The sequence below is a fragment of the Siniperca chuatsi genome, linkage group LG2 (assembly GCF_020085105.1).
Source record: "Siniperca chuatsi isolate FFG_IHB_CAS linkage group LG2, ASM2008510v1, whole genome shotgun sequence".
Taxonomy (NCBI): domain Eukaryota; kingdom Metazoa; phylum Chordata; class Actinopteri; order Centrarchiformes; family Sinipercidae; genus Siniperca; species Siniperca chuatsi.
In genome coordinates, this window is record NC_058043.1 from 23667928 (window position 1) to 23684221 (window position 16294).

General features: G+C 41.0%; 1 protein-coding gene across 16 annotated transcripts in view; it reads left to right on the forward strand.

The window, feature by feature from the left end:
- celf4 (CUGBP, Elav-like family member 4) overlaps positions 1-16294 on the forward strand; it is an 81501-nt gene that overhangs the window by 17195 nt on the left and 48012 nt on the right. For all 16 annotated transcript variants that reach the window (XM_044217392.1, XM_044217403.1, XM_044217364.1 and 13 more), the window contains exon 2: positions 6234-6316. In XM_044217392.1, coding sequence (XP_044073327.1) covers positions 6234-6316 — 83 coding nt within the window. The remainder of the gene's footprint in view (positions 1-6233; positions 6317-16294) is intronic.

Genomic DNA, 16294 nt, shown 5'->3' on the forward strand with positions numbered 1-16294 from the left:
AAAAAATGCTTGACGTGGTCTCTGAACAGTAATTTAAGGGTTTTTTCCCCCTGTTCACACAGAGTACAGTACCGTTCTCTGAGCTCATATTGTGGGCTTCAAAGTGCTTTTTTATTTAATCAGGGTTTACAGCTGCCAATTAAAGATTTTAAGATGATACGGGGAGAAAGTTGGAGTGTTCCTGGAGACCTTGGCCATGTCCCCTAAAATAGCCTCTATCCTCTGTCTCTTTTTTCCATTGTGAGTAATGATCTGAAAGGTCAGCAAAGGTAAAGGGGATATGAGCGCCTGCTGCTCACTTTATTGAATTACTATTCCTCGTAGAACCAAAAGTATACCATAGTACCATAGTATAGCACTATAAGGACATCTTTTCCACAGATGCAGTAAGATGGTTAGACGTGTTCATGGTTGTGATAGTTGTGTATATTTTATTTTCAGAGGTAAAATTCAACTTTTCTCATTTAATTGTTTTGAACCCGATACAGACTGAATAGTAACAATCTCATGGCTCATATTGAGTGTCAGCAGTACAAGGGCAACTGTATCATTCTTGAATCAGAAACTCTCTTAAAAACTTATTAGTATTCCTCTTCTGCACTCAGTGGTACTCGTCACCATATGACTAAAAGACCAAGGCTTTATACACTATTTCTCTGAACACAAGTCAAGATTTTTTGTCTTTACTCTGACCCATTTCAAGAGTGAATTGAAGAGTGTTATCTAAGCCTTAGCACTCACAAAAATCCAGTCACAACGCTCTTGTCTTAAGGTCAATCTTTTAAAAAGGAGGAAAAAAACATTCTTCTGTTTATTGAGCAAAGGGTGTCCTTGGTCAACCCTTTCAGGCGGAGATAAGTGCTAACAGAACTGAGGTAGGGGGAGACGGGAAGATTTCTATTGACTGACTGAAATTGGACAGCCTCAAACAAAGTTTCATGCCAAAGTTTTTCGAGGCAGAGTTCCAGGGCTATGCAGCGTGGAGTTTCAGCTGCGCCGTGGATAAAGCTTTTTAATGCTATTGACTCTTTTTAGGCTCTTACCAAGATGTTCTGAAATATTTAAATGATCACTGGGAGTTTCTCCCCGTCTGTGGCTGGGAATAAAAGGATAGAGTGAGAGGAGGGAACTTTTTATGCCTTTTACAATCCCTGAATTAATAGGCACAAGATAATTAGAGAATTCTGTGCAATAACATTGTCCTCAAGCTGTCTAGTCTTGGGTGGCGTCAGGCAATGCGTGCTGGTAAAACGTAATTCATGTGTCCAGCAACACTGGAAAAGTGCTAATTCAGGAATGCATTAATAGTTTTACTTTTAGTACAATCATAATTAGTTTCAAAGGAGAATTTCAAGATTGGTGTGTCCCCATCCAGGGCCACTGAGGTCACAGAGGTCATGGTCTCTGTATTGTTTAATTTCGAGTTTACATTCTGCAATTACACATAAAATACGTACAGTGGAACTAGATATCTTTAAATTTAAATTAGTCTTTAGGCAAAAAATAATCTTAATTTAATAAAATATGATAAAGGGATTTAGTATTTGTTTGAACCCTTAGCTCCATGTAGTTACATGATGAAACAGATGATGATACATTCATCAGGTGGTGAGAAACACAACTCCAAAGGAATGCTAAAGTTGCTCTGTATCTGCTGGATGTGTAAATAGGACACTTCTTGCTAACATGTTAGCCATATCAACTTGGCCAAACCCCAAAGTGGCCAAAAAAACCCAGATATTGTAGGTTTAAAAAGAAAACAAAAACAGCTGTAAAATCGTGGCTACAGCATTATGGTTCAAATGCAGTTCCACCCAACCAAAACTAAAATGTCTGAAATACTACTTACTTGAAATTTTGCAGTTAGTCATGTAGTTTAAAACCTGGCAAAATATTAAAATAGATTTTCAGTGACATCTCTTAATAAGAAAGTCAATTTAAATAAACAATGTTGGATTAGCTTTTCAAATATATCAATCTGAAGAAGATGACTTAAAAACAAAATGATATCTATACATATATATAAAACTATATATATATAGTCAACTTGTTGGGAAACTATATCCAGCAAAGACAGCTCATCAAGTAAAAGCTTCCCATAGTTAACAAGGTCAAAGCTCTATGTGGTCCAACACAGCTGTCGTTTAGATGAGGCCTGGTGACAGTTGGTGGATTTCACCACTGAAGCTTGTGTCTTTTCTTCTTCCCCCACCAGTAAGTATTCATAGTCTCCACCATTCCCTTGCTGCTTTCTTTCATCTTCTCTCTTTTTCTTCCCCATACATACCCCCCCCACCCCACCCCCCCACCCCCTCTCTCACTCTTTTCCTGTTTCTCTCTCTCGGTGGGTGTGTGTCCCTTTAGGGTGTCTGCAGCGGTTGAGATAAGAAGCGAGTGTAGGACACAGGGGGATGGTGTTCACAGAAGCTAGGTGATCTTATCTACTCTCTCTGCGTCTCCCTCTCTTACCAAGCACTTCTGTTTTTCCTCTCTGCTGTTCTCCTCCCCCTCTTTCTTTTTGCTCCCTTGCCCTTCTTTCTCTTCCCCCATCACTCTCTCTCTCTCTCTCTCTCTCCCCTCTCATTTCGTCTCACACACACACATTCTCTCAGATCCCCTCTGCGCTGCTGTTGATTTGAATTTGAAGTGATGGGAAACCAAATTGGCAGCATTGACAGCAGAAACAAACAGCTTATCTCTCTCTCCTGGGCCAATATGGGTCTTAGTCAGATACTAGAGCCGCTGCCAGCATCTGACTTGTGACAATGATGATAAATTGAACGTTTGTTGACTGTCACTTTTCATGTGTGTGTGTGTGTGTGTGTGTGTGTGTGACCGTGTTAGCATCTATGCATGCGTGCTTGCCCCCTCCATATGTGTGTGAATACAATCAGTGGTGGAACGTAACTAAAAAGCAGTACTATATTTAAGCACAATTTTGAGGCACTTGTACTTTTTACTTTCGGTTTCAGTTTAATGCTACTCTATGCTTCACATTTCATTTTCATTTCATTCTACATTTCAGAGGAAAAAATATTATATATATATATATTCCTTTTACTCATATATTTGCCAGCTCAGCTATAGCTACTTTTCAGATGATTTTACATACAAAACATATGATGATCATGTATTGTTATAGATTAAAACAGTGATTCTCACCAGGGGTACTTGTGCCCAAGAGGGTACTTCTGCAGCTGCCATGGGGTACATGGAAAGCTTGTGAATTTAAAATAAAAATTATGATTTGGTAGAAATATAGCTATCCATATGTTTGTGTTTAGAAGGAAATTAAACACAGGTAGGATTACAAATTGGTATGAGGTTGATCTTATTTTTTATCGTCATAATAGCCAGTAAACTACCAGCTACAATAGGCTGAGCTGTAAGAGCTGAACATCATGTGATGGAATTGAGAGTGCATGAAAATGAGTTAGCAAATGAGCAGAGAAGTCGAAAAAACTAAAAGTAATTTATAAAAGGTTGAAACATCCAGCTTTTCCCATTCCAAGGGGTAGTGAATGCAAACTTGACCAAACCTCCTGGAAAAAAAGAGACAAGCCTAAACATAGACAATTCCAGGATCATTATGTGTTGTTAAAATATATTATATAATTTCCTTTTATACCATCCGGTTTAAAATAATGTCAAATGAACTAATTTAGAATGAGGTCTGTTGTTGATTAAACAACCCTGTCGCCTAGAAATTATGTTTACTATATATACTACTAATTTGTTTTCCCAATTACATTTTGCATGGAAATTGCTGCCTGGATTATTATGGCAGCGTTTTTTCAAGTGTAGGAAGTGCTGCTTTTTTGTATTGCACGCAAGCCAAAGCGAGGTGGTTGGTGGATGGTGGGCGTACAAAGTCTGTATTAAACCAAGACCACAAACTTTCCCCAACCTTAACCACATGCTGTGAGTGCCTAAACATAACCATTAAATTTTTTTGTCAAGCTTTAGTTGCTACGAGCAAATATTGTATGGCAAGAGTGGATATTGTAGAAAAACTAATGACATACATTATCAATAAACATCAACATTTTGCAACTTGGCAAATATGTGGATTAGAAGTTTCCTTGTTAAGTTAATAGAAAACGCAATGCAGGTGGCATTACATTCCTTGTAATGACTTGTATTTGTAATGTATTTGCTCCTGCAAATTTGCAGTATATAAACGTATTTTCTAGGCAACAGGGTTTGGATGAAGGGATACCTGAGCTCTTCTGATAGGGCTGTGAGGATAAAAGGTTGGGAACCACTGGATTAACGTATCCAGCAGTAAATAAAGTAGTTAAAGTAATCTCCATATCAATTACCCACAACATTAAAATCCTGCTTACACACCAGTACGCATCAGTAATAATCAATGCAAAAATAAAATATGTATTGTAACAATGACAGATAACGTGTTGTGTTGGAGTATTTTTACATTGTGGTATGTTATTGTTGGATCTGAATACTTCTTCCATTACTGAATATACTGGATGTGGTGGGTGCCTGCGCTCCAAACTTCCAAGTGAGTGTCAGGCGTGTGAATCAGAGGCTCGTGTGTGTTTCCTGTGGGACGGTGCCGGCATGTAGCGTTAACACGACAGGCCCGGAGAGGACGAGGAGGTAGCCAAGCTGGCAGCGGCCAGCTCCCACTTCGCCTAATGAGAGAGAGACCTGTTAATTAAAAACACCAACAGGCGGAGCTCCCCAGTGTCCCGCCATCAGGACGACCTGGGGTTAAAGACACAGAGCCGAGAGGATGGGAGGCCTTCTGCTTCTACATACAGTACATGGTGCTGCCCTCAACAATAAATAGCCCCCAGTATGCAAGAAGAACAAAGCAAAGCACAACTGGGAAGAGCTATAAAAGGGGGGTGCGTTCTTTAAACTGCACTGTGTTTGGGATTTTTGTGGGAGGGAGGGGTCTATGATAATTGTCTGCTCAGCCCTTGATGTTCCCAGAACAGACTGTAGTTCTTTTGTCTCTCTGTGCTCGTGTTAGTTGCATGGCAGCAGGGAACTGTTTGTCAATGTGTACATGGAGACTTCTGTGATCCAAAGAATGAAAAAAATTTGCCAAAAGCCAGTGCCACTGAGTTTTTTTTTTATTGCTGCTGTAATGTTTATGTCTACCTCATTGTTCACTAAAATACCTCCTTTTCCAAATGGTTCAAATGTCTGCTAATATCATCATTGTGCAAACCCAGAGACTAATTGTCTCTTATGGATGAATTTTTTTCTTTACTGAATTTAATTTAATTCAATTTAAATTATTTATTTTTCATTTATTTGAGAGAATTTCCAGTCTGAACCAGAGCAAACAAGCAAAACAACTGCATATACAGTATGAAGAATATTTGCCTCAAATTGAATCATGTCAGCACAGCCTATTGTGCAATTGTCTTTGTAAGTGTTTTATTAAACTGTCAAACACATGAATCATTAGCCTTGATCTAGAGATTGACAGTTTGTCAGCTCTCTGACAGTGGCGTGCGCCTCACTGTCATCAGGGGGTGGCAAGGGAACAGCTTACACGTTCCCCACGGCTTCTTCTTCTTCCTTGCCTCCTGCGTCTCCATCTTCCTTCCACCCCCACATGTCAGCCCAGGTGCTAACAAAACCGAGGATTGTGGGTAGTCTTGGAACATATGGAGCAGAGAGATGAAGAAATGAAGGGTGGAGGGGGGGGAGGGGGTGAGAGAGAGAGAAGCTGTCAGGGAAATGTCTATCCCTGTCACAGCAGCCAGAAGAGTGCGATGGACAAATGGATAACTGCTATTTCAGACTGGTGGGGAGAAAGCTCAGTCGGATTTGATGTGTTTTGCGGGCAGAATGGCTCTCACGCAACAGAATGCACAAATTGTCGCATCTCCAAAGCCACAATTTTTGGGTCTCACGTTCCTGTCTTTTTTTTGCATGCATGCATATGGATTGCGTTTGTGTACACAGGAATGTTCCGTTTGTTCGGGCGCCGAAATACTGTTCACTGTGCACAAACACGCGCATTCCCAGTGCGGCCATGTAGACAGAGTTTCAGAGCTGTGGCTGCAGGCTTACTATGTGTGCTTCTGTGTGTGTGTGTGTGTGTGTGTGTGTGTGTGTGTGTGTGTGTGTGTTGTTTTGGGCTATTCACTGGTGATTGGTGCAGCCCCCTCCCATGGCTGTCTCTCCTTCTCTGTCCCCAGTTCGCATAACATAATTGTCTCTCTCTCGTTCTCTCTCTTGCTGTATTTCAGGCTGTGCCTTCCTCACCTACTGTGCCAGAGAGTCGGCCCTGAAAGCCCAGAATGCATTGCACGAGCAGAAGACCCTGCCAGGGGTAAGTCATACACGAGGAAAGCCATGTCGACCCAGAAGCAAAATCTTACATAAACACTTCTTGGATTCACTCCAGCACCGACAAACACAGATGCTCATTTTTAACACATAGTCTTTGCCATACTTGCCGTGTACTGTTTATCACTGGCTGTACACCCGACATGAGCACAGCCCTTCTTTCCCTTAAATATCCGTCCTCTTCATCTGCCACTCTTCCCCCTGCTTTCACTGCCTCCCTCTCTCTTCACTTTGACAGTCACACGCACAAACCCATAGGGAGAAACCACACACAGCATCGCATCATAGGCATACTATTTATAGTCCTTCCTCCAGTTTGTGTAAATGACTGTGTGTGTGTGTTTATGTGTGTGTGTGCATGCGTCCGTGTGTGGGCAAGTGAGCAGGTGGATGTACATCTATGTACACGCTCTGCATTATGCCCCGCTCTGGCAACAACATGAGCGTGCATCATGAATGTACATCACGACAGCACATCTTCTCAACAGATGTTCACATGCTGTGGATGTTACCACTCACATGTACAATGCAGCTGGAAGCAACGCGTGTCTCATTTTAATGCTCAGCTATTCATGCATGCTAGAATGAGGGATTTTTGATATTGTCAGAGAAGAGGTAGATATTCAATTGTTAGCGTGTGTGTGTCTGAGAGAGAGAGAGAGAGTCTCTCTGTGTGTGTATGAGAGATTATATGCATTGTGAGCATTTTCTTTAGTGTATACATGATTTTATGATTACATATTTGTGTGTGAGTGTGTGCATGCATGTGTCTGTAATACATTTCATTTAGTATGTGCTTGAGTGTGCGTGCACCTGAATGCACATGCATCCATGCACACGCCCGCCTGCGCATGTGTGCGTATGTGCGTGTTAGGAAGTTTTGATGCGTCTCTGTCAGGCCTGGCTCGGTTTGCTCTGTTCGTTTTTAATGACGCCTCCAGGGAAGCTGACAGTCGCCGTGTTGAGCGCACAGCCTTTGATGTGAGTGATTATGACATCACAGACGTGCAGCCGAGAAGAGCGGAGGAGTGGGGATCCGTGCTCTCGGTTTTTTTTTTTCACTTCCCAGTGGCATATTATTCAGAAAGAAAGAGGGAGGGAGAGACAGAGACACACAGAGAGAGAGAGAGAGAGAGAGAGAGAGAGAGAGGAGGGGAGATTAAATATTTGGCCAAAACCAGAATGCGATTTTGTGTTCACACAAAATGTGCTGCCGATTGATGTTTTTGCCTTTGTTGCTATTGTTTGACACGGACCAGAAGATATGGGCACAAAAACAAGGATTTTAAGGATTCTGTCTTTACATCCTTACATAGTAATGCATCAACAGCAAGTAAATTTAATCAGTCACTTGCAATCAACATTGTTTTAGAAGGAAATGCTAATTAGCAATGCCTTTGCCAGCGGAGGACAGTCTCAGGTTTGCATTTGATCGATGGTGAGCGTTAAGTAAACAAAGGTAATGCCACAGGACAGACCTAGATGCTCAACAAACCCTGAAGCACAGCATTCAGATAGGCAGACCAGGAGACTGTATTTTGTTGCTGGTGGAGTTAAAGTCAGCAAAACAGAATAAATGAGTTCATTAGAAACAGAGCGAGGACTTGGCCCTGGGAAAGGCAGTGGGACGTTTTACGGCACACGACTGCACCCTATTTCCTCCGTTCCTTCATTGTTGTTTTTTCACCTGCCTTCTTCACTCCCTCCTTCCGTCCTCTATAAATCCCCCACTCACAGGCCAACACAACCAAAACCCTGCAAATGAAATCCCTTTTTTTCCCCTTAAAGCCTCTTTCCCCTTCACTTCGCGTCCTGATGCGCTTTTTATCGTCAAAGTTGCTCCCCAACACTTACATTTAAAAAGTTTTCTGCTGTCTTTTTTCTTTTGCTGCCAGGTGAGCCGAGAGAAGAGGGGATTTGGCTTCCTAGTGGAAATGCCCTGAAAGCATGGCTGGAGGCTGTTAGTGTAGCTCAGACAAAGTACTAAAGGCTGCCTTGTGTGTCTGTGTGTGTGTGTGTGTGTGTGTGTGTGTGTGTGTGTGTGTGTGTGTGTACAACTGAGCCAGTGCAGTGTCAGGAGAGACTTTGGGTAAACAAGCGACAAGCAAAAATACTGATGTTAAAGTGACACTGACATTGAACTACTCGTGGTAAATGACAAATTGTTTTCACATCCCTCATTCCATCATAGTGCTACAAACTACAGGTACGCAGGATTATGCTGATGGAGAATACATTTCTGCTAACATAATTAAATCAACTCTACTGACACAGAAACCGGTCTTACTGCACTGTTTGAGGACATTCAAGAGGTACATTTCAATGATAAGCCACAAACTCACTGGAACCATGGATGGATCAGAGAAGAGACCACCCAAGCACAGGTCCAGGGGCCCAAGGGATCAGGGGACCATGAAGCCAGCGCTTTTATTTGAAGTGACTGTTGTTAACATTTTTCATGGAAAGAAAAAGGGTTCAGTAAAAAAGTATGGATGTGCCAATCATGTTTGTTTGCTCCTGATCCCAATCCAAGTCCTTTAATAGTGATTATCTGTCATCAGTTCGGATATTCATTTTTATTGTATTTTTCTTCATGTTCTCCAACATAATACAGCTGCACAGTGCATATTTCAGGTACAATGAGCCTACATTGAAATTAGTAACAATAGAAAAGATCTTGTATCACAGGTTTCCTTTGATCGTTTCCTATAGACTTAGATAGAAAAGTGTCGTATAGTATTTTGTATAATATCTGTGGAGAGAAGTGTCAGTTTGGATCTGTTTTGGCAGGAATTTTTGAAAGGATTTAGACAGCTTCTTTACATCTTCAGCATGAACAAAATACTGACATTGATTCAGGAGCAGTTTTCAACCAACTGCACCACAGAGTTATTGTAAACCTGTAAAAAGTTACCAAAAGTACATAAAACTATCATAAGTGATGTGGTTATGCCTGTCTCATAATCTGTCTATTCCTGGAAATATATATAAAACACAAATGTGAAAAACACTGTCAATATAAAGCAAGATATCACCAGTGAAAAAGTTTTGTTTCCGTATTTGAATTACACAGCTATTGAGCAGATAAATGGAGGGGGGTTTTTTTGGAGATGATGTGAGACAGGCCTAAAATGGGGTGCGTCCCAAACGGCAGGCCCTGGCTGCCATATTTGTAATCCCGCGCTCCAGTTTCAGACTCGTACTACAGCAGAAGGCATTAAAAAGCCTCTATTGATTCTGGCAAAAGTCCTCACGAGTGGGAGGATGTGTTTCTTTGCGCGCACGTGTGTGTGGTTGTGTGTGTGTATGTGTGGGTCACAGGGTGGAGTTGCAGAGCTTGAGCAAGTGCTGTATGTGTACAAACCACAGGGTACCAATACCCACCAGCAAATCCTCCCTCACACATATAAATACTCACACATGCAAAAAAATAAAAATAAAAAAAAGATCTGGCATCCACTCAAACACTCAGATTTACATTATAGGCCTCAGCACCATATGCCCCCACACAGTGCACAAAAAGAGCATGCACTCCTGAATACTTAGCACCGTGTTCCAAGTTAGAAAATAATACACAGAAATACACACAAGCATGCACAGGTACAAAACATACCGCTGATATTCACAACACATTCACTCACACTCCAAACCCATCTCTTGTAATGGCAATACAACACTCCTCGTAAACACTTCCATTCAACAACATGATACTCTGATACTCAGAGCGAAGAGAGGGAGAGAAATAGGGAGAAAGTAAAATAGAGAGGGAACGAGATAGAAAGAAATACAGCGTCGATTGACTCGCACTGTAATAGTGAGCCAGATGAGAAAATATAGAACACTGTGAATCAATGCGTCATTTCAGAGCGCATTCACACACACACACACAAACACACACATACATAATGGAGCACATATACACACAGAGTTTTCAGCCCAGGGGCAAACAAACAACAGAAAAGACGGAAAAGCAAATGAATAGCAGGAGGGAGGAAAGAGGAAGGGGTTGATGAAGGCTGGTTGGAGGGAGTGGGTGGATAGAGGGAGTGGGAGGAGAGGTATAGTCGGGGTGCCTCCATACCAACTGATTTGTGTCTGGTTTTTTTTACCCCCGCCACCCCACTTCTCTCAGTTGAGATAATGCCAGGGCAAGAAATCCATGGCATTGATTGGCTCCTGCGACCCAGTTTCATGGCAGCTTTTTCTCAATAAGTCGCCCTCATTGGTCAATAACTGCCAGGCTCCCCAGGTGAAGTGGGTGAAGGGGTGTAGAGAGGGAGCGGGGTCGGTGGTGCTCGGTTATGATTTGTTGCCCCTAAGCGTGCACAAATACATTAGTTCACTCCTTCTTGTAGAGTTAGATTAGTGGTGCAGTGTGCAGGAGGAATAGCTGCACGTCCACATGAATAATGCTGCAGGCCCTGGAGCTAAAACATCCCCTCCCTCTCCCCAAGCCATCACCTCATCAACTATCCTAATCACCCTTATCCAAAAGAAAACCGTTTGCCACATAACGCGTTCCAATTAATGAATCCACAGTCATTGACAGAATGCAGGAGTGATGCACAAGCAAGTTTCACAAAAGCTTCACAAAAACACAGACCTTTGTAAACTCGTAGACCTAATGAGCAACTTATTTCAGTCTTGCGTGCCGAACAATAAAAAGAAAGAGCAGCCGGCACTGGCAGTAGTCAGTGTAACAAAAGAATAAACAGTATCCAGTGTCCAAACCGGAGCAAAGCTTTTAAGTGAGGCAGTATGCAGCCTGAATCTGGCAGGTCATAAGCCTGCAATAAAAATTCAAATGAGTCTCCCCAACAGACAGTTCAAAAGCAGAAAGACTTCCTGAAAGTAGTGTTTGTAATAAATTCAGAGTTAAACAGATTCCACTGTTTGTTGATGAACTCATCATAGTTCATTAATTTTCTCAGGGCATAAGTTTAATTGGATCACATACACTATGTGGCCCTGTCCACACAAGTTTTTGTACTTTTGGTCTGGGGCTGTATTTTGTGGTCTGGGCCCCTTAGTTTCATTTAATGCTACAGCATACAATGACATATCAGATAATATGATGACTCTATATGATAACAGTTTGTGAAAGGCCTTTTCCTGTTTCAACATGACAATGAACCCATGCTTAAGCTGTCAGTATAATCCAACAAAAGTGCTTGTTGGATGGTCGGACAGCGTCTGAAGCCCCTCCATCCACATCGATACAACTCCAGAATTGGTTGGCTTGCATCCAACAATTTCTGTAACTTTCCAAAACTGCCCCCCCTTCCCCGACATTCATACCCACTTCATGGAGTGAGTGAGAATATATGCAAGGTTTGAGCTTCTCTCTCAAGCTCCCTTTTTTCATCTTCATACAACTACTTCCATCACTTTTTGTGTGTACAAAGGAGTGCAACACATCGAATGCTTTTGAGGCACTCCTGTACAAGACACTAGACAGAAACAAGTGCAGATCCCCAAATTCAAAAAGGGAACATTTTAAAAGGTCAACTTTATATAACAGAAATGTTTGAATGAGATGTTCAACCATCACATGAGTGTAGTGTTTGGGTGTCCACATACTTTCGGCCACATAGTGTCGTTTTGGTTAAACGCCTTTAAGGAGTGAAGCATGAATGGTGCCATAATTGTAACAAAGATCATTACAAGCCTACACACCATCTTTTGTCATATAAAGTCTGAATGCTCCCATTATCATTGGGCTCCAGGCCTGATGTTACAACCTCCCATTGCCAAGTGGAGTTTGAGCAGATTGTACAAATGAGAAAAAATCATCTGTCTGGAGGCAGCAGTTCACTTTAGTCCAATAATCAAACTAATTTCAGAAGTGCTGCATGCTACCCGCTGGGCCAATAGATTGATGATCCATATGTGAAATGACACACCTTTATACATCCGAGCCGAGTTATTCATTTTACTGTAATCTCATTTAAAAAGGAGAGTTTGGAGTTTTGGGCAGGACTCCCTATTGTAGCTATTCAAAAATAAGAATTTAGCAAAATACCCCGTTATCTCTCTCCATTGGGACACGAGTCGAGTCAAGTCTTGATGCATTAATGTTTATTATAATTTCAAATAACACATATTCTCCCCTTTTAAGTAAATTTACTACAAATTGTTGCTGACAGAAAAGACAGAGTCCTCAGCCAGCAGTCCCAAAAGGTGTGTTATGCTCTTTAAAGGAATGGATTGAATTGTCTGAGCAATTCAAAACACCTCTGGTAAGTGCCATTATTGGGTGATCCAAATGTTTTTGTATTCGCTCTAAAAGCATGTCCCCACTTCAGAAATTTCAGAGGTGCCATAGCTCTTTTCAGCATCTCAATCTATTGCTGGCTCAAGCTACTGTCACAGTCTGAAATCAACTTGTCCTTTCCTTGAGTTTGTATTGATCCACAAAAGCATAGCCTTACAGCACACCAATGAGTCTTCATCCTCAGTAGCCTGCTCCACTGAGCATCTACAAGTGTTAATGTCACTACTGGCACTTTAGGACTCTTCCATGTACTCACCAGAATGGAAAGTGGCAAACAAAAGTAATTTCCAGGCACAGTTAATTTATTTTTAGGTAAAAACAAGAAGAATGTTTGACACATTATTGTTGAAGTATTGAGAAATCATACATCCAATTCTTGCATGATTGGCGTTGTGTCATAAACCCCACAAGCCCTGCACTTCCTTATTGATAAAAACCTGGCAGTGGCTATGACTGTAACTGGTGTGAGGACAGACATATGAGCTGCTGCATCTGAAGCTATTCCTAAAAAAGCTTTAATAGCATCCTAGCAAACGTGCACCTGGCATCAGCCCTGGCCGTGCGCATAGTTCTTAGATTTAAGTATCTTCATAAGCTGGTTGTGATAGTCATTCAGCCATTGTCATAGTTTTAGCTCCTGCTGCTGCTGGTGTATTGTGTCCACTTGACTCCAGCTGCTTTGAAAAATCCTGCTAGTTCTGGGATTTTTTCTGAATAGTTGTATGTCACACTGCTATATCTCCTTGTCTTTTTCATGCTCTTAAGCCCCCACACATGTACAGTACAGTACAGTACAGTACAGTATGTCTTTCTACAACATTAATTGCAGTGTTGTCTGATATTTTTATTGTAGCCTGCTCAGTTAATTTACTGTACACATTAAATGTTGAGAAACAGAGAACAGATAACTGAAAACAATAAAATGCAATAAATCAGTCACACCTACAATATAATGTATCTATTATAGATGTGTTTTATTGATCATTGGAGAATATTATGGTCCATAATGTATACCTTTTCTTTCTGTCATGCATTAGTGTGGCTTGACTGCTCTACTCTGCTGTCTCTTCCTCAGTTGTCAGTTCGGGGAAGGGTAGAGGCTTTGAAACACGAGAGAACAATCTCATTTTTTCCACAGGCTTTACAGGACTCTTGCAGCATGATTCCCACCATACTCTGCATTTTGTACTCTCATCTCTATAGATTAGTCTTAAGTTCTATCTAGTAGTTTCCCTCAGTCCAACTGCTGGTGTGACATTAAAGTTTACTGAGAATAGTTTACTATAAGCCCTTTGGTTTTATTAGAAGTTTCTTTAAGATACTTTATTGAAGCAATGAACATTAGGTGTCACTTGTTTACCAAAATGGCTTTATAGAATTTCAGACTAAAACTGTTCAAGGGTTTCAGAATTGGTGTTAAAGTTACTTTCTAAATGCAGCGCTGCTCCTTTGTTAGCAGTATTTTAAAGTGCTACTTTGGTATAAAGCTAGATAACAAATAAATTATTTCACAGTGACTGCAGAGAAAAAAAAATCACAAGCCCAGTTTGAACAAGGGCTTTTATAATGAGAACAACTAAAAGAAAAATTATTGTGTCAGTTCAAAGCAAAGGGCAATTATCATGCAATGCTTGCATTGCTGTTTTCTCTGTCTTCTTTCATCATAACCCTGATGGCAGAAACTATTCAGGGGAATGTATAAGTGATTACAGAAGAGCTAACAGTGTAGCAAAGTTGAAACATATAGGGGATTATTAGAAGACAATTAGAAGTAGCAGGTTAGGGGTAGAAACAGTAGGCATGGATTTGTTGCTGGCATTGACTACGGTACTGAACGTTTTTAAAACTAGGACCCAGTGGTGAACCACACTGCAATATTAATGTTGTTTTCTACTTACAAAAGTTCTTATGAAGCAGAAACTAAACCCATAGTTTTTATAAAGGGATTTTACTTCTCTGTAAATACCATTCTCATGCTCAATGGTAATGTGCCAAGAAAAACCAAAACCTATTTTATTCTGTGACCTTCACCACCTCACCTTCAGTGTAGCCGTAGGAATATATAACACAGTAATTTCAATTTCTTCATTTGGCCATATCATGTGCGACATAGTGGGAAGTTGTGCTCGGAAATCTTGTTCCAGACTCCGCTGTAGCAGCTGGCGAGTTGGTGGCTGGCAGATGTGATAATGACACAACGCACCAGCTGAGGCCGAATAGCGGGCCACGACTCAGGCAGCTTTTAATAATTGATGGCAACCAAGGCCCCGGATTGGCCAGTAATTGCATTACAGGTCACTTCTCAATAGCAATTTGTGAAAGTTGTGGTGATGTGTGCCTGGTGGCGATCAATAGGCACTGTCCAGAAATACAGTCTTTCTCTCCCTCTCTCTCTCTCGCTCTCGCTCTCTCTTTCTCTCATGCTTTCTTTCTCTCTCTGTTTATATGAAGGCAGGAAGTCTAGTGGAAACACTTTCTTTTAATGTTCTGTGCAGCAACAACACTGTGGGGATTCTTTCACTCCACAGATCAAAATACCAGCTTCAATTTAAGACCTCAGTCAATGTGAGCACCTGCTGTATTAACCCCTTCGACATTTAAATACTTATATTTTATGTTATTTTTTCATTAAAAGTATCGTAGAGTATATATAGCACCATTTACATGCTAAATGATGCCACTTCTAAGTAGTTTAATCTTTCCTTAAAGGGAACTCCACCTAATTTTACTCATTAACATTTACCATTCATGGGGAGCACAGCTCAGCCTGTGAAAATAGTTGTATGTCTTCTGTTAGATTTTTAGACAGAATTACTTTTTTTTTTTTCACTTCATTATTCACCTTCACAACATGATCATTTTTATTCCATGCATTCTACTTCCTTATCAAAACCTGGCACCTACATTGCCCACAATGCAACTCAACCATGGTTGGCGAATCGGGTGTGTTATGCTAGTAGCGACTATTGTAGCCTTTAGTCACTGGCCTCACATAGACATGTAGAGCGGGCTTCAGAGGTCTGGTAGGATCAGTTCTTTCTAACTCCACACCCCCAGATTTGTTTCATTTTCAAACTCGTAGTCTTCAGACCCAACCGAAAGAGATATTTCTGCAAGATGACTTGCAACAACCTGCATAACTCTGTCGATCTCATCTGTAATTGTTGCTATTTTTGTTTGGAATGGATTCTGGCTCTGATGGCACAGGAAGATGACATTTCCCCTAGAAAGTTCTGATTGGCTTGACTGTTACTCCAACTAGGCAAACAGCTGTCAATGAGCACAACACCAGACCTATATGAATCGCTAAAAAATTAAAAGAGCTATGGCTCTGAAGGAACTTTGTCAAGTCTGAGAAAATAACCCATTGTGATGTTATCAGGGTTATCTTAGCTTGAACTGGGAGACTACAAATTTATAACAGAAAGACTGCGTTACAAACTGGGGTTGTGTAGTTTGATAGATGTGTGAGTTCACAAAGTATGGAGGGTCTAAGACTCTTAATTTGCATGAATGGAAATGTAGGCTCCATTAGCTTGACCCACGCAATGGACTAAAAGTCAGGCTATCTCTGCCCTTCCTGCATTGATTTTTATTATTGTATTATTAATCTGTCTCTTTTGAGTCCCAAATCTTTTTGCAAGTGCAATACTAAATCACTGGAGTGCCCCTTTAAAATAACAACAT